At 36.5% G+C, this 18,633-nt stretch overlaps 3 protein-coding genes and 2 non-coding genes across 7 annotated transcripts; 3 read left to right on the forward strand and 2 right to left on the reverse strand.

Moving 5' to 3' along the window:
- Positions 1–1,056: 1,056 nt before the first annotated feature.
- LOC112519028 lies at positions 1,057–9,326 on the reverse strand. Its single transcript, XM_025126932.1, has 10 exons — positions 9,171–9,326; positions 7,435–7,648; positions 7,146–7,303; positions 6,621–6,766; positions 5,611–5,673; positions 5,327–5,419; positions 4,421–4,582; positions 3,598–3,689; positions 2,971–3,137; positions 1,057–1,632 (listed from the first exon to the last, which is right to left on the reverse strand). Exons 1-10 carry the CDS (start codon positions 9,280–9,282, stop codon positions 1,313–1,315), a joined length of 1,527 nt encoding a protein of 508 aa, XP_024982700.1. The 5' UTR covers positions 9,283–9,326; the 3' UTR covers positions 1,057–1,312.
- A 1,931-nt stretch (positions 9,327–11,257) lies between these two features.
- On the forward strand, positions 11,258–14,739 carry LOC112520348 (histone-lysine N-methyltransferase SUVR3). Of its 3 annotated transcripts, none has more exons than XM_025128702.1 (3): positions 11,258–11,886; positions 12,906–13,304; positions 14,000–14,739. In XM_025128702.1, exons 1-2 carry the CDS (start codon positions 11,277–11,279, stop codon positions 13,292–13,294), a joined length of 999 nt encoding a protein of 332 aa, XP_024984470.1. In that variant the 5' UTR covers positions 11,258–11,276; the 3' UTR covers positions 13,295–13,304; positions 14,000–14,739. The 3 variants fall into 3 exon arrangements, with proteins under 3 accessions (XP_024984470.1, XP_024984469.1, XP_024984471.1); XM_025128701.1 differs by having other exon boundaries at positions 14,012–14,739; XM_025128703.1 differs by having other exon boundaries at positions 14,025–14,739.
- Positions 12,063–12,173, forward strand: LOC112520583. Its single transcript, XR_003070052.1, has one exon. It is a non-coding gene; the product is annotated as a small nucleolar RNA snoR103 (small nucleolar RNA).
- LOC112520585 lies at positions 12,261–12,366 on the forward strand. The gene has a single exon (XR_003070054.1). It is a non-coding gene; the product is annotated as a small nucleolar RNA snoR103 (small nucleolar RNA).
- LOC112520349 (LOB domain-containing protein 20) lies at positions 14,018–16,150 on the reverse strand. The gene is made up of 2 exons (XM_025128704.1): positions 15,471–16,150; positions 14,018–14,393 (listed from the first exon to the last, which is right to left on the reverse strand). Exons 1-2 carry the CDS (start codon positions 15,852–15,854, stop codon positions 14,037–14,039), a joined length of 741 nt encoding a protein of 246 aa, XP_024984472.1. The 5' UTR covers positions 15,855–16,150; the 3' UTR covers positions 14,018–14,036.
- Between the last annotated feature and the right edge of the window lie 2,483 nt (positions 16,151–18,633).

Consider the following 18,633-nt stretch of genomic DNA (forward strand, 5'->3'; position numbering starts at 1 on the left):
TTGGCAAGTCTAGTAAGCATGACTAAGCAATCTAGTGATAAGTTGTTTAGGCTAAAAAAACATGAGTGGGCAAGACTATTGACTACAAGACAAGTCTAGGAATCATGACAATGAGTACTAGAAGCATGAGTTGTATAGATTCTCTTATCCTTAGAGATGAGTTGTCAAGATTCCCTTATCTTTATTGATGATATGTTAAACTCTAATAAGAGTACAATCTTGAGAGCAAAAAGAACAAGTAGTTAATGTAATGAATTTATCTATAAATAGGGATTGAAGGGTCACTATTTGTGCATACCAAAAATAAGAAATCTCTCTATATATACTTAATTAAGCTTGAAGAAAGGAATCAAAGAAAAAGTAGGCAAATCAAGGTGAGTACTTATGTGGTTTATGAGATACATGCATGCTATATATAGAAGTATTTTATGCATTACAACTTATGTTGGCATGTTTGGTTTTACATGGAAATATTGATACACATGCATATTCATGATATACATGATGACATGTTCTAATACAAGTATACACAAAAGAAACGAAAATAATTTATATGTTATCATATGTGTTACACAAGGCATGAAATTTTTTACATGTTATGTATAATCATAATATCCAACGTACGGGATATTACAAGGAGGGACGTCTTGCAAACGGACCTTATAGGACGGCCTTTTATGGACCCGGGGGTTAGCAAACCTCAAGACAAGTATGGTATACATGCATGTGACAAGTGAGATCTCAAAAGAATGTTTTATGCATGATAAAGAATAGTATGTTATGAATGTTTATGCATGATAATAAAGAATATTTTTGTACATGATCAAGAGCTTTAATGAATTATCATTTACAAAATATCATGAAAATTTCTCATTCATGAAACAATAAATACCCACTAAGCTTATAGCTTATATATCTCATGTATGTATCTCGAGAAAGAAGTAAGAAAGATTTGCATAAAATAGTATGGTTTTAGTCAATAAGCAAGTTTTGTTGAAATACAAGCTATGATTACGTTTCCGCTAAGTAATTTCTTAAGATATGTTATAAGAAAAGTTGAATTTCAAGTTCAGATTCCATGATGTAATAATTTTATCATGTAAAGTAACGGCACCCAATAACCTCACTTAAAAATACATCATTTGAACACAAAAAGTGAGGTTCATTTGCTACATTGTCTGAGAACTTTACATTCCATAACCTCACTTCATAATCAAATCCAATAATGACCAAAAACTACACAAATTTTCCTGTGTAAAACTTCCCTAAAAATCTACCCGAAAAAGATTCACAAACTCATCGATCGATATTTTCACGAGCGCCATCGCCAGTTGAATAAACGACCTCTGTCACTGTTTTCTACCAAATATCCATCCGTAGAATCTGAGCCACTCGCATCATCGTCTGAGCCATTATCAGGAAGAAGTTTGATTCTATTAGCGTTCTTAATCACCCAATCGGTGAATTCGGGCGAAGATGCCAACTCAGCAACCGATTCTCTCGTTGATTCCTCTGTGAATTCCTCCCATTCCTTCTTCGAGAACCTCTTTCTGTTAGGGGTCTTGTGAAATGTTGAGTAAAACTCATGTTGACTTCCTGTTGACTCGTTCTCCGCCCATTCATTCGCCATTCCTTCATCAACCAATACCGAATAGACAAATGTATTATTCATCCACTTAACAATGTACAATATATAACTTCAACTGATTTGACAAATATATTCATCACAAAAATTACTCGAATGATTTTAATCAATTTTGAAAGAGCGGAATGCATCAAAATGTAACAAAATTTGCCTTAATTCCTACTAAGTGTAACAAACTTCCTACATTTTACTTATATGACCGGAAAACCTATTGATCTTGTAACATTTGATGATGCGGATATCAAGTTTACCGTCCACTTCATCATGAACATCAGGTATCCACGTTATCAAATATTACAAAAGATCGACAGGTTATCAGTAAAAAATGAGTACAAAATAAATAAATAGGTAATTGAAACTAGATCGCATTGGTTAAGAAGAAAAATTCGTTATACTATATAAGAACTAAACCAAACTTTGTTGCATTTTGATGCATTTCCAAATTTTGAAACAAATATTTGAATTGATCAATCGTTACGAGTCATGATAGTCTAAGACATTGACAAGAGAAGAAAGGTTACAACTTTAAGAACATAGATTAAAACAAGTATCCGATGTCACCAACTCTTTGTAAAGAGCACAATCGGAAAATAAAGTAATTTTTGGTCTAAAAGATAGTCGAGAGAGGAACCGTGACCAGTAGTCGAATGCCTAGAATACCCTTTAGTAGTCACACTATTGTATGGGTATTAACCTTTCTTGAGGACCTAAACGATCTCATGATTTGCATAATGAAGATTAAGCAAGGTTAGTATCTATAGTAGTCAAAAAAAAATGCCACAACTTCTGTCGGATCGTTTAAATGTATTGACCAATGGTCAAATACCTCATTTACCCTTCAATAGTGACAATCTAAACCAAACCAAACTAACCACAAGGGTGGTGGCTGATTGGTTTGAGCTTGGCTCCAAAGGTCAAAGATAACAGGAGGTCCCAAGTTCAAATCCAAGGAGGAATAAAAATCCCTTTGTAGCCACGGAGGTTCAAATGGGGTGACTCCGGGCTATCTGCAAAGCATGTGGTCGCCCTGAGATTAGTCGACTCGCATAGCGGGTTGGATATCCAGGTTAATCCAAAAAAAAAAACTAAACCAAACTATCCACCAGGGGTCCCGGAGGTGGGGTTGTTTCCATGAAAACCCCTGGCTAGTGAAAAGTGTGAGCAAAAAAAAGCTTGTTGAAACATATGAACAACTTTTTTGACAATGTAGTGAGCCTAATTCAATATCATCAAATTCTTGAAATGATCACAATTGCAAAATAAGCAAGTTTAGTGTAAAGGTTGCAATTTTCACATAAAACGAATGCGTTTACGGAGGCATGTACCTTTGACTGGGGAGTCGGACCAAGCAAATGAATTCCTCGGACCATTCAACGGATTTCTCAAAGGGGTAGTCTTCTTTGGCCGGCTAAGGAATTCAGCCCGTCCAATCTTTGGTGTTCTTTGTCCACCCCTTTGCCAGAGCTTCGGCTTCTTAGATAATGATGGAGCTCTACGTGAAACCATAGCACCATATTTGTCAAAAATTAAGATCAGGTATCATTATGTCAAAAGCATAATGTAAACCGAAGCCAAAAAGACCTATAAAGTTTCATACATCATGATAGGCGAAATGGCCTCTAAAAACAACTTATGATACTTTCTACTCATTACTCTTTTCCTTTTGGGCAGAAAGTGGAAGAATTAAGGCTAGAAATACATTTGACGTTCGAAAAAAGTGACCCAGAATGAGAATATTGTGATAAAGTATGGTACTTGTTGTAAGTACCCTAAAGCCCAAAGCAACATGCTGGCCCAATAACTTCGAATCCAACTTAGAACCATGGTGGAAGTCATTGGTAGCCCTCACTTGACGCTTATAAGGAGCTCACAAATCCCATTTTCTATCCATGTGGGATGAGTTGTTACACTTGCAACAGGAGTTATAGACAGGAAAAAGGAGTAGAACTTACTGATGATCATGCCACTCGATAGATGTAATAGCCCAATATAGTGCCAAACAAGAACCAACTGCTACCGTAGCCAAAGGAGTGTCAATAGAGCTCTGAGAAGAAACCAAGAGCCTGATAAAGTCCAATGCAAAACTTATTTTTAACACACCCACACATATGTATAGGGGTAGGTTCAAACAACCGTAAATATTTTGAAAACCTAGGAACCAACCATTCATGAATTGTTCATGATGAATATTGTGATAGATATTCATGATCAATATCATGAATAATGAAAATCATGATGAACAATAAGCATGAATATCTAGAGTTACTTATCATGGATAACTCATGAAATAGGTAGTTCCCACATTTTCAGAAGAATATATTTTGAGAACCTGTCAACTATCTATTTCATTTATTATTGATGATGAATAACCCTGAAATATGATGTATTTTCATAATTCATGATATCATTCATTATTATCATGAATGTAAGGCATTTTCATTATGAATATCTTTCACAACATTCATCAGGAATAAAGCATGAATATTTGGTTCCCCCATTCTCAAAATATTTATGGTTCTCATTTGAACTTGCCCATATATACAGCACATCTTAACACCTTTTGGTAAATTCATCATTTTTACATATGAATACTTTCGCCTACACAATGTATTTGCTTGCCATCACAGGAAAAAATTGCATCAAACATCCTAAACCATGATGACAATTTGGATGCAAATACAAGCCAAAATGCAAACCTATGGCATTATTTATCAAAATAAATCAAACCATAAATATTGCTGCAAAAACGTGATCGAATTGGTGACCATAACTAACCAGAAAAATGCATGCGACTGCAACAACACGCATGGCCCATTTGATAAATTGGGCTACTCCAACATCAACGTCTCCATCTTCAGAAATAACATATCTGCGCACCAGCCAATATCCAAGACCGGCTCCCAAAAGAACGATAGCAAGTACCACAAATACCGAAACCTGCAAAATTAAAGAGCACAAGTACAACAAGTTTCGTATGTAAGAAAGGGGGCCTTCTGCAAAAATAGAAGAGCATGCTAAGGTCATGTTTCGTAACACTTGCACCGTTTAGTTTATGCTTATATTTTATTTTTTTAGTAATGCAAACTATGATGTGATTCGTGTTCGATAGCTAAATCAAAAAAGCGTTCTTATGTTCAAAAAAGTAAGATACTGAAATCAAAAAAAGAATAAAATTGTGTTTTACCCGCTTCAGCCTTCAGAAGTCCTCAGCCTTGATACAAACAGATAGTCAAGTATATTTTCGTAATAAAAAACATTTAAAGTGTTCCCTTTTGCTAAACTGAAGCAAGCCAAAGCATGGATGGCAACTTTTTTTTTCATGCATGCAATGTGGTTCTGCAATGTGCTACAGACAAATTGCTAATTAAATACATATTCCCTTCGTCCCAAAATAAATGCAAGAATTTCCTTTCAGGATGTCCCGAAATGGATGCTACATTTTACCTTTTTGGCAAATATTCAATCGAAAATACCTCTTTGCCAATCATTAATTATGACAAAATACTGATAAAATGATTTTGGTTGAGAAAATGCCTCCGATTTGGCATTGTTGGGGGTATTTTCAACATTTCGCTTGTAAAAACTGAAAACACTTCCATTAAGCTATATAGCGAGTAAAATATTGCATTTCTTTTTTGACATAGAGTGTATCATCATGAAATATCGATTCGGGAATCTTACTGGGTTCTGCATTTCTTGACTCAGTCCAAAGTTAACAAGGATTGAGTTGACAAACCCTGAAACATAATGTACCAGGAAAGATCCTGCTCCAATCTGAAGAAAGAAAAAACAAAGTAATTAGAAATAAAATAGTAACAGAAACCACAACAACAGAATCCAAATGCTACTAAATTCCCATGACACTATTCTATTCATAATTCATATATGAGAAAAATCGACAGATAGATTTCTGTCTCTTATAAATGCAATAGAGATGGAAGCAAACCGCAGAAAAGGGAACTTACTGCAGAGGTGTATATACTTAAATAAAAGGCACTTTTCCTGCCAGTAGGCAATAACCTCATCCCCTGTTCAAAATCAGAGATGGTATAATTAGAAATTATTCATGCAAATCGACAAAGAAAACAGCATGAACGTCGAAAGTAGAATTTACAAAAGAATAGTCTATTTGCAGTACAAAATACTGGTCTAAACCCGCATATTTAAGTCCATTATAAGAGACTTGTGTTCCTGATGAGACGTATCATGATAAGATTGAAAACATGCATTAAAAGAAGCAGAAATGATGTTCTAGATGCAAATCTTGAAACTCTTCAAAGAAAAGAGGATATATTGACTTTTAAGCATTAGAACCACGTGCAACAATAATAATGTTGGGAAAACTCTTATTATTCAGCATCCATTCCCAGTGAACGAAGCCTTTCTGATAATACTGTAAAACGATTAACAAGGTATTATTCAGCATCCATTTTTTAATTTTTGATGTCTTCAATAATGTGTAATAGCGGATGAAAACCCAATGTTTCACAACATTTTTCCTTTGCAAAAAACCCTGAACAGGAACATAATATTTTGCAAACACTAGTTACAAATTGCAAACTTGATACTGATGTTTTCTTGGTTTACCAAACTGACTTATGAAAAACACACATGTTGGCTATCTAACTTTAATGAGGTTGAGGTATCAAATTTAGTAAACCATCATTTCTATCTTTTAATAATTTTCATATCTTACTATTTGAAAACAAAAATAGAATTGTCTAATAAGGCATTGTTTCAGTATTGGGAAGAAAAATGTCAGCACCATGTACTCACCAAATATAAGCATAAAATGTATGTTTTACACTTTTACCAAATGAAACCTAAAACTCCATCACAATTGGTAAATAAACTAGCACACTAAAATACAACTTCTTTCTAGGGTGGGGTGAGGGAGGATACAGTTCAGTAAATCTTGTTATCGCAGTCTGTACATTTGGCAAATATCTCATGTGCCATGAAAGAGAATATATACCTGATAAAGAAGTATGATAACAACAGCTAAAACTCCAATAGCCATGGAACTGGTATAGTAAAAGGGAACCCACTGGCTAACAACGGGTGCCAAGAATAGTAAAGTAAATCCAAACGCAAGCAAGATGTAGCGCCATCCCTGTGACACTGCACATCACAAATTCTCAAACCGAATGTGAAAAAAGATCCCATAGAAAAAGCTAGAAATAGAGACAAAGACAAAGTTATGGCCTTTTGAACTAAATACTTGTCTTTTAATTGCAAGCTAACAATCTTTCTAGAGAAAATGACAAAAGAACACTATAATTTGCAAGTATGCACAATTTTGGACAACTTGTAGAAATACAAATACAGAAAAGGAAACAATCATGCTTGGCAGCACATGTTGTCTAAAATTGTTTATTCTTGCAAAGTGTTCTTTTTCTTTTGTGGCCGCTTGCAAGAATGATGGTTTCTTTACAACAAATAGCTAATGATGATTCAAGAAATCAATTAATCAATGAAGAAATATGAACGAACACCTGACCTTCATCAAGTGTGATAGTTACAGAACCAGAAACCCCACCAACAAACTTCACATCAACAAATCTTTGCTCATAAGGTGACATAACGGAACTCCAAAACCCCTTTTGAATAGATCTCCAATCGTCCTTTTCACACTGGCATAACCCGAGTGAAGCATTCCTGCAAACAACTTCCTTGGTGAACAAAAATCCTCCATGATCGTGAAATTTCAAAGATTAATGATGTGGGAAAAGAAAAGAAACAGGGACAACAACCAACAAAAACATAAAGTGGAACCTGAAGTCTCTTACCTGTGAAAGCAAATTTGAATCTTGTTGTGCCATTTATCAGGGATCACTACTGAAGGAACCAACATAATTCTATATGCTTTGGCATAACTCTGGAGTTTCATTCTGGAGATGCCATGTACAGGAACGCGTCCACAAAATACAACATCTTTAGATACTTGAGAACCATGAATTGGTGCTGGGGTGACATCTATAACAGGATTTTGCACATCAATCCCTGTGGTTTAAAATGCAGAGAATAATTAGTATCTTCAAATCTAAGTGCCAATTTGTAAAATTAACAACTACATTACATAATCCAGTTCAGTAGCCTCGGGGCATCTCCAATGGATTCTCCAAAATGGAGAAAATAGAGATTTTGAAGTTTTTAACCTATTTTTTGCTCCAACAGATCCTCCCAAATGGAGAAAGTATGAGAGGGAGAATAAAAATCTCCGAATTTGAAGAACTCTCCAAAATTAAATGTTGACCAGAAAGAAATATTTGTTATTGTTCCCAACTTCCCATCAATGAAGGTGAACGTATTATCATTTCATATAAGGTTTATTTGAAAGTTTAATGGGATACTATATCTATTGACTGATATAATAATACAATTTATGTTAAAATCTTCAAAATACACCCTGTTGGAGATGAATGTAAATTTCTTTGGAGATTTTAACTTTGCTTCTTCATTTTAGAGAAATTATAGAGAATCTTTTGAAGATGCTATCACAGGCCAAGGATTGACTTTGAATTGACAAGCCTTCTTTCAAATTGGAAACATAGATTACAGATGTAATCAGGCAATTCAAACTTACAGAACAAGATATTGCACGTAAAGAAAACCCAGAGAATACAACCCTAAAATTGAAGTCTAAGAAAATAACTACTTAGATCAAAGTTTGATCAGGACATGCTACAAATCACATTTGAAGCAAGGTGTACTGTTGAATGTAAACAAAACCAATACAAAAAGTAAAACAATAAACCCAATTTAACATTTTAATAAGCAAATCAACTTGAATCAAACTTGGACAAGCCATCCACTATGCCTTGATGCAAAACGCTTCTTCTTGTTCTCAAATTAAATCTTTAACATTTGCTTCATGTGAAATTTTCAATAATAAGTGGTGTTTTGCATGGAAAACATTAATTGTTTATCAATTTCTTGAATTAGATGAAGAAAACCCTAAGCCTAAGCAATTTGACTCTTTTTATCTATCAATCACCCACTAGAAATAACATGAGCCACATATCAATACAACCCCATCAATAAAATTATACAAAAGAAACCCTAAATATTCTTATTTGGAAGTAAAACTACTTGAATAAAACTATGGTCACCCAACAACTACAATCAGGTGTGCCTCGATGCCAAATTGCTGGTGTAAGTATTACTAAAGAATCGAATAAAACAAAATTTTCCCTGTTAAAGGTTGCTTCTAATTTTCTTATCGTAATTTGTGCATTTCCTGTGGATTTCAACGATGAATACCGGTACCAAATGTAAAGAACTTTTATAAAAATCACACCAAAGAAACCCTAATTTGAACATGTTACAAGAAAATTTACTTCCTACTTAACATCTTAACCCGCCACATGCTACATAACACGTACCTCGACACAAATCTGTTGGTGTAAACAAAATCTCAAGAAAATCTCAGTTCCCAGTGTAAAGTTCTTCATAGTTTTCATTTATTAATTTTTCTACAATAATCGAATACCCAAATTGCTCATCAACGACGATAACTACGTACCTTTAAGTACAGGAGGGCCATGATCGGAGCAAAACGAGACCCAAAAGAATCCGTATAAGTTGCAAACTAGAAGAAGCGTAGAAGTGGAGGTAAGAGTGAATCTAGTTGCCATTATCGTCTCTCTGATTTTCCTTCGAACACGAAAGAAGCCGACCTTTGAATTCGCCCAAATTTATGCATCCGATGGGGGTAATGCTCTGCCTTCCGTCAAACTTCCATTTAGGCCCCTCAATTATGAACTTATTTCATAAAGGACCCTCATTTTACAGGAATGTATATATTAATACTTGTCACATTTTCCATCAAAATATCATTTATCCCGGTTTAACCCAAAGATGTACAGGGCCTCGGTTTTTCAGGCCTAGGTTAACGAGTATAAAAAGACCTGACTTTTTTAGGAATGGGTCGGGCTTGGATTCGAGATTGAAAAAGGGCCTAAACAGGTTTTTCCAAACCAATCCTTTTTCAGGTTTAACCGGATTTTCCAAAGACTTTTTCATGTTGGACTTTTTGGGGCCGAACACATGCCTGCGTCTACCCCTAAGATTTCGGGTTGATTTGACGTTACTTCAATCTTGGGTTTAGGATTTTGTGCATCTCTAGTTTAACCATATACTAAAAAAAAATTGATTATATTATAAAAATATGTTTGTTACTATAAATTTGTATTGTTAATTTGTCGTGTCAACCATTTATAATAAAAAGAATTCATGTGATTCAGGTAAGACTAAGGGGTTGTATGTTTACCTCTTAATAGTTCAATTAACAGACAATTTTTGATTCGTTAAGAGGTGAATCTTGTTTGACAAAAAAAATATGCCTCTTAGTGGTTCTAAAACTCTTTGAATGGTTTTGTATTTTGATCTCCCTTAACCATTAAGCACCCTGATTTTATTGTAAACAGTTACCAAACACTAATATTTTATTTTGCATTATATCATGAGAGTCTCTTAATTATTCTGATCACTTAATCATTTTGTACCAAACTATTCAACAACTGCAAAACAGCCCATAACATAATTGTTGGTGCTAAAAAAAGGTGTGTACGTAAGCAATTTGTACTCAAGGGCAAACAAGTAACTTGCAACTTCGGTTGTTATATTTTATAGTCTACGTGGTTTACAAAATTTATGGTTTTCGCTATCCTACTTTCAGAATCACACCCACCACCCGATAGTTTGCATCAGGTTACGAGTTTTGTCTCTCAATCTATCTGGAATTATTATTATTTTTTCCGCTAAGTTCCCCACGTGCTAATTACACGATGAGCAATTTGGTCATTTTGCATTTTCTTTTTTCAAATTGTCCACGCATTCATTACTCATTGAATAGTTTAGCGTAAAATGACCAAACTATCTTCATGTAACTAGCATGTAAGGGGTTACCAAAGGGCCTTCGCCCTAATGATATTTAAGCCTTTTTGCTTTCCAATAGGCCATGAGTTCAAATCTCATAAAATCTGGTTTGTAGTGACATCCCCTCATCCCCAGTCAAACCTTATGACTAATATCCGTTAGTTTGAGTCTACTAAGGATCCCCGCCCCCTGCCCCAGTTTAAGTAACAACCCCCCGCCTGTCCCCAACTTGAGTCTACTAGGGATCCCCGATCCCGATACTTATTTTAGCAGAGAATTCTCATCCCCGTTCGGGTTTGGTGTGCCGGATTTTCCATTGGGTCGAAGCAAATCACCATCCTTAGAGCAAAGGAAACTCTGGCGAAAGGCCACAACGATACTGATGTGCAAATCCCACGTGCAGAGAAACCCTGCCATGGTGCGAGGAACCAAGTGGCGCATAGGTAATGAGGCGCCCTTCGCGAGGGATCGTCACTAATGGTGTTAGCTTGTGAGACTTTAATTGGTATGAATTATGAAATAATAGCAACTTGGATTAAAATTGCAAAAACAAATTAGTTGATGGGGTAAATGTATATACTATTCATAAGATTAGGGACCAAACTTGTAACTTCCTAAAAAAGCCAGAATTCGGGTCATTTATTATAAACCGACCCGGCCCATTCATCTTCTGATATCTTCTTGTATGGGCTGATTCCCTAGGGTTTGCAGGTTGCAGCTGCCATGGTTCCTGTTATAAGCAAGAAAATTGATGCTTAAACCAATGAACTACAATCGGAAGAAACCCTCACGAATCGAGCAATTATCCGATGTCGCCGCTTACGTCCTTCCATATCTACTTCCGGCCGAGTTATCGGCGGTCGCATTAACCTGCAAAACACTGCATCTATTTGTCAAATCCGTCACCGCCGTCAGATCATCTGACGCTTGTAGGAACTATGAGAAACTCCCCGTTCCGTTCGTTAACTCCACCGTAGACAATCACCGATATGCCTACTTTATCTATAGTCCTACTCAAGTGCTAAGCTTACCCGACGACCCGCGTCGACAGCCGTGGGGTTTGTGTTTTGACGGACGACCCGATTTGAATCTGGTTCTACCTCCGACGGTGGAGGACGGTGGTAAGTGTGAATGCGAGAGATGCGATGGGGATACGGTGGCATGTCCGTGTTCCAGGCTGAAGCTTCCTGGGCTAAAATGGGAGTGTGGGTCGTGTTGCACGTGCGGGTTGGAGTGTGGGAACCGGGTGTGTCAGAGAGGTCTCTCGGTTCGATTGAAGGTCGTTAGAAGTCGAAGGAAAGGTTGGGGTTTGCATGCAGATCAGTTTATTCGAGGTGGAGATTTCATTTGCGAGTATGCAGGTAACCTGTTTGTCAAAAATGCTTGTATAAATTTCGGGGAAATTGGTAAAAGTAGTCATTTAGCTCTCATGAATCGATCTCCCTAAATTTCAATCTAGTTTTTATGGTTTGTGTCATCCTGGCTTCCCCTTTCTGGGCTTTTTTGCCTTTGATTGTCCTAATTCTTGGCAGGCCACTTAAGTATTGTGCTGCTTGCTGTAAATATGGACAGATAGTAATAATATGTTGGGTTTTTAGGTGGGCATTTCATGAAGCAAAGGATGCCCATAAAGGACCTTCATACATTTGTTATGCTTTGATTTCATAATTTCATTGCGACACCTTTTTATTGGCATTCACAGAACAACTAAATGGTCCTAATTCTTAGCAGGCCACCTGAGTATGTGCTCCTTGCTGTAAACATGGACAAACAATAATTATGTGGTCTTTTAGGTGGGCACAATGAAGCGAAGGATGCCCATGAAGGGCCTACATACATCTATATACATATATCTTACCTGTAAAAAGTTTTTTGTTACCAAAGGGTCTTTGGCGTAACTGTATCCCGGTAAATCCTGTAAAGATAGAATGACACAAATCACATAAAGTGGATTGAAATTTATGCATACTCACAAATGAATTCTCCACCTCAAATAAACCGATCTGCGTGCAAATCCCAGCCTTTATTTCAATTTCTAACTATCTTCAATTGGACCAAGAGACCTCTCCACCACACCTGGTTCCCACTCCCTAACCCGCACATGCAATCCAACCCACACTCCCATCTCAAACCAGGAAGCTTCAGCCTGGAACACGGACACACCACTTAGAACTGTCTCTGACCATCTGTTCATAGTCTTAAGAAGAAAATGGTAATGGATATAAAATAACTTTATTCTGAAAGGTCATTATATCTGGACCATCTTTTTGGGCAAAGGAAACAACAGACTTAAAAGTCTTATTCTTTACCCCCTTTTTTCGCAGACCAAGAACATTGGAAATATCTTATGCACTTACTTCCGATCCTTTATGCATTGCAGGTGAACTGTTGACGACAAAAGAAGCAAGAAGGCGTCAACTAATATACGATAAACTTGCATCCACTGGCAAGCATACATCCGCTCTTCTAGTTGTTAGGGAGCATCTTCCGTCTGGAAATGCATGCATGAGGATCAACATTGATGCCACAAGGATTGGAAATGTTGCGAGGTTCATCAACCATTCTTGTGATGGTGGGAATCTTTTAACTGTATTAGTACGAAGTTCAGGTGCTTTGTTACCTCGAGTTTGTTTTCTTGCTTCCCGAGATATATCAATAGACGAGGAGCTTACTTTCAGCTATGGAGACACTGGTTTAAATCCAAATGGCTCACAGTGTTTTTGCGGTAGCAGTTGTTGCTCCGGAATCATGCCTTCTGAACATACATGATAGCAGCAAGGTATGAGGCTTTCTTGCAATCTGAGTATCAATTCACTTGTACCTTTTAAGAGTCCAACTTAAGTAAGCACAAGGGTGCCCAATTCTCAACAATCTCGACTCCAATTGACAACCCTTTATCGCGTTTTCAAGTGTGCGTGTGTGTTCTATCTGTGGTGTCAAACTGGACTGGTTTTATACCCCAATGGGCCTTTGTGATGGAAGCTGATGAGGGTTGTCAAGTTATTAGAAAGACTGGTAAGGTGAATACGAAAGTAAATAGAGATTCTTATTGGTAGTAGCAATATTATATGGTTAGTAAACAGGTTCAAAATGAGAAGCTTGTATGTTTTTAAGAACTTGAGAACCAACTATTCATGTTTTATTCATAATGAATGTGAAAATGTCACTATATCATGAAATATGAAAATGGATGATATTCATGATGAATAAATGTACATGATTATCCAGGATTATTCATCATGAATAATACATGAAAGTGTTTTGTTTCCAGGTTCTCAAAATATTTTATGGTTCTTATTTGAATTTCCCTTATGGTCTTTATTCATTTGTGAATATGTAATATATCATAAATAATTATTTAAATATTATTTTGACCATTCTGTCTGATCTGTTTTGCTGGCAATGAAGACTCTACTGTTGTTTCTCTTTGTATGATCATACCACTGCATGACAAAAGACCAACTTATTTCTAAGAAAATTTTGCAGCTTCATTTATCAGAAACAATGGGAGTTATCTGGATTGAAGCATCTGATTGGCAAATGCTAACGGATCCCCACTCTCTTCCTCGTCATCATCCTCATCGTCATTACAAGGTTGGCAAAGTTGAAGAGGATTGAAGCTCTGTTGTGAAAGTGTATCTCTGTGATGGTCATCTGCAAGATTATTCAAACTTGAATCAAAGCTGTTCATGTTAAGTATGTTGTTATTCGAAGCAGATGAAGCATTTGAATATGCGGGTCGCAGCAGTGAAAGGTGGTGCACTGGCTCAAGTTGCTGTTGTGAACTTTGAAGGGAGTTTGCCACTAGGAGCCTGTTGTTTATTAGCTGGTTCTGCACCATTGTGAGCTCGGTCTGCAATGCTGCTACCTGTAAGTACAAACATCATAACACATTGTTTAATTATATTGCACAACCTGATGACTGTTCTCGAGGGTTGGCTCAAATTGCAAATACTCCCTCGGTCCAAAATTAGGGTCCACTTTCAAAAGTAAGAATAATTATGAGATGAAGAAATTCATTTCTCCCTCTATTATTAAAGGTGAAAATGTCTGTTAATAAAAAATGTAATGGTTACATATCTTCAAAACTATGTCATTTTCATTATGGACGTTTTTATTTCGGGACTGAGGGTGCGCTTGGGAGCCAGGCAGGATAGAACGAAATTGGACAATACAGAATGGCACATAAAAGTTGTTCAGCATTTGGTAAGACAGAACAGATACAATGATCAATTTATTTTGAATTAGTTGTTTATATATTTTGATTAATTTATGTAATTGATTAAATTATGATAAAATAATGTTTTTAATAACAAAATATATTATTAGAAAGTTTTCGTCAAGACAGGTTAAAATGACACCAAAATAAAAAGTTTATATAGTTTTCAAATTTTATTTTATACCTTTTTATATTATTTGTTTATTATTAATATTTAATAAATTACATAAATTGTTCAAAATATAAAAACCGTAATAAAAATAGTATTTTGAGGCCAGGAAAGTGAAAGTTTAAATATATAAAATACAATAAATATTTTTTAAAGAATGAATAAAATGTAAAGAGGAAGATGTATTTGATGTTTTAGAAGAGAATTAGGGGTATTATTTTGAGGTTATTTTGATAAAATATAGGCGGAACTCGCTTGTTCCACTTTGTTTCTGTCTGTTCCACATAAAAAACCTGCCACACGTGAAAGTGGTCCCTATTCTGTTTTGGCCTGTCCAGTATACCAAGCGCACCCTAAGGGACTAGAGGCTAGGCCTTGGGAAGAGTCCCCATAGGTCGTCAGTTCACGAGTCTCCATAGGGTCACTGGGATTATACTAGCTGTCACCTTCAGGACCCTATGAGATTAGTTGAGGTGCATGTAAGTTGACCGTGACACCCACGGCTACCAAAAAAAAAAAAGCTCAATGTATTGCATGGGTATCTTGCAATTTTGTACCTGTTGTTGCAAAGCTAGGACGGTTGAGACACAGCCGTAAACAGGGTCGGACAATCTAGCTTGGGCTTCATAAGAAATGGTGACTACTGCATGTTGTCGACGGTTGACCGGAATGTGCATTAGGAGTTTCGACACATTACTGGCTCCAAACACCTTGTGCACTGCAGCGAACCGAGCAGCACCCTGGTCAGATCCAAAGTAGGGTGCGAAGATACACCCGTTAACACACTTCCTCCTCAAGAATTTGCACGCCCCACAAGGTGGGTTGGGAATCGACCCTGTTTCTGATGTTGCTGCCTCAAACGAGGCAACGGTCCTTTTTCCGACTCCGGGTCCCTTCCGTCGGGTGTCTGATGACATCCCATCGGCATGTGTGTCGGCCATGCTAAAATGACGAGTGGTGATGGAAGTGTGAGGGGATTTAGAGACAGTGGAGGAGATATTAGGAGACGTAGTTATATGAATGATGGAAGGGAAGGGAGCACATAAATCTCGTGAAAGGTTGGGTAGCGTTTTCGGTGTGAGAAGAAGCTGCAAAGAGGGTGCTTTTTTTGTTGATGGGAATACTAAAACTTATATAATAATATTTCAAGTCTATTCATTTTTCCCATTTAATATATTATTTTTACGGATTTCATTCGTATAATTTCGGCAAGTGGTCAATCCCTTGTAGGGGTAGTTTCGTGGGTCCCAAACCAAACGAGCCTAGTATATCCCGCTCGGAGGTGGGATGTATGCAGTCTGACATCAACCTCCAAAGATTAGAGTGGCTGTTTCCGAGAAGACTCATGGTTTGTGTGTTTAGTTTTCTGGGTCTTTTTGCAAAAGTAGTTTCCAAGGTAACTAACGAGCCTAGTATATCTCGCCTGGAGGTGGGGTTGGGAGTGTGAACGAGCCTAGTATATCTCACCCAAAGGTGGGGTCGGGAGGGTGAACGAGACCAGTTTTTTGTTTAGTTTCCTGGTCGAGCCCAATATATCACCCGGAGGTGGGGTCGGGAGTGTTAACGAGCCCAGTTTTTTGTTTAGTTTTCTGCATCTTTTTGCAAAAGCAGATCGGGACATCTAAAAAGGAAGATTTCAGTTGGTTCCCTCGTGGACATGGCTCGGTCGAAGCCGGGCATGGACCATTAGTTTGAGTTGAGATCTTAGTTGCAGAATCGGTGAATCTCTGTATGCAGAACCCGGGGGTAAACATGTAAATTGCACAGAACGTCGGCGAGAGAAGATCGAGTGGGATAGACTGTGTTAGTTTTGGTTCGTTTAAGTATTCTTGAGAATGCAGGATAATTTGTATTATCGTTTTGAAAAGACTTGCGATTTTCCCTACATTTTCTGCTAATATTTGCAGGTCTTAAAGGCTAATCAGAGATTCGGAAATCAAGTTTTCTAAAGCGAGTTTTCACGAGAAGAAAAAATAACAATTTGAGCATTTAACGAGCTACTCATCTCGAGCCTAGTATTCTTGAGCTTGAGTTCGAAAACAAAGTAGAGCGCATTTAACTTGATGTTTGACGTTGACTCCTGAATTTTTTTTCGAGATTTCAAGCCAAGCCGTGCGAACAATTAATCGTTCATATGTTCATGGTATAAAATCAAAATAATTAGCACGAACTAATAAACGGGTTCAAGCCGTAAACTTGTAAATTATTAATCGAACATCGAACATAAGCTCAAACATTGAAAAACCATTCAAACTTTGAGGTCGAGCATTGTTTTGAATTTGAACTTTAGTCTGATATTATTTTCTTAAGTTGAATTTAAACAACTTGATACATCATCTTCAATAGATTCCATAAAATAGAAATTATGTTCTTAATTTTGTTCCAACAGATCATCTAAAATGAAAATTATTTTATATTTTGCTCTAATAGATTCTCTATATTGTTCTCTGAAACAAAGGGAAAAAAAATAGAAAACTCAAAGTATAGAGGGTACTTTAAAACTTGATGTGGGCAAGAGAAGTGACTTTTTATTCATTTCTACCGGTAAAGCTGAATTATTATTATTTTATACTAGTTGGATACCCGCGCAATGCGGCGGGATGCGAATGTTTTTTGTAAATCGAAGGTATGACGTTTATGATCATTATAAACTTCAAATTTTATTACGGTTGATTGAACGAAGATTTGAAAAGAGAATTGCACGATTAACGGATTTCTAAACACATATCAATTGTTATTTTTATATTGTTTAATAATGATTTTCACTTAATGCAACTCATGATCAACAACAACAAAAAAACAAAAATCATGTTTAAACAAAACAGAGATATAATTATCTAAAATAATATAAATCGACACATACAGAGTATGAGAAGGTACCACTTGAAGCATCCATATGTTAAATATACCCTGTAAGAAATGTCTTATGATTAATATAGTATAGATATCAAACGTAATTGTAAAAAATGTGTAACAGTAACTACTCGTTTGTACCTTATTAATCGCGTAAAACTTCTTGATACACCACGTTTGATGTGTAGACTCCGTCACACTTGAATTTTTTGGCAGGCTTTACTAATACCTTTGTATTTTCACGTGATGTCCCTCTTGATAACGCCACATAAAGTTGTCCGTGAGAGAATACTGATTCCGGTAGATACACACCTACATTAGGAATGGTCTGTCCTTGAGCTTTATTGATTGTCATAGAAAAGCTAAGCCGAACTGGAAACTGTTTTCTCTTCAATTTGAAGGGGAACATGTTATCTTCAGATGGACAAAGAGGAATTCTCGGCAAAAATACTCTTTTTCCAGCATGCTGACCAACAGCTATTTCTGCATCAATTACGTTATGTTGAAAACCTCTACATATCAATCTCGTTCCATTACATAAGCCATTAGAGGGATCGATATTCCGCAATAGTATTATTGGGCATCCAATTTTGAGCCGGAGGTAATGCGGGGGCAAACCACTGACAGTCAGCGAGTTTAAAAACTCCATTGGATAGAAGTTATTTCTGTCATCTTCTGCTTCATCGAAACTGTAGTAAACTTTTTCATCGCCGCAGAATCTATCAATCAACTGATCATTAATTTCATCGACATTTTCATTTTTTGTTGATAATATCGCCCTCGAAATAATATAGTTTGAATCTGCTCCGTTGATTTGCAGAGATGGAAATATTGCGTCAATCAAATCATGCTTTGATTTATCTTTAT

The sequence above is a fragment of the Cynara cardunculus genome (genome assembly GCF_001531365.2).
Source record: "Cynara cardunculus var. scolymus isolate 2C chromosome LG 10, CcrdV1, whole genome shotgun sequence".
NCBI classification, from domain to species: domain Eukaryota; kingdom Viridiplantae; phylum Streptophyta; class Magnoliopsida; order Asterales; family Asteraceae; genus Cynara; species Cynara cardunculus.

Excerpts from the sequence above, each read along its gene's own strand:
- LOC112519028 (XM_025126932.1), bottom strand. The coding sequence starts at position 9,282 with ATGGCAACTAGATTCACTCTTACCTCCACTTCTACGCTTCTTCTAGTT. Across the intron at positions 4,583-5,326 it reads GTCAAGAAATGCAGAACCCA|GTTTCGGTATTTGTGGTACT; the intron begins GTAAGATTCCCG and ends TTAATTTTGCAG. Across the intron at positions 3,138-3,597 it reads ATCGAGTGGCATGATCATCA|AGCTCCATCATTATCTAAGA; the intron begins GTAAGTTCTACT and ends GGTTTCACGTAG.
- LOC112520348 (XM_025128702.1), top strand. The coding sequence starts at position 11,277 with ATGCTTAAACCAATGAACTACAATCGGAAGAAACCCTCACGAATCGAG. Across the intron at positions 11,887-12,905 it reads TTTCATTTGCGAGTATGCAG|GTGAACTGTTGACGACAAAA; the intron begins GTAACCTGTTTG and ends TATGCATTGCAG.
- LOC112520349 (XM_025128704.1), bottom strand. The coding sequence starts at position 15,854 with ATGGCCGACACACATGCCGATGGGATGTCATCAGACACCCGACGGAAG. Across the intron at positions 14,394-15,470 it reads TCCTAGCTTTGCAACAACAG|GTAGCAGCATTGCAGACCGA; the intron begins GTACAAAATTGC and ends TTGTACTTACAG.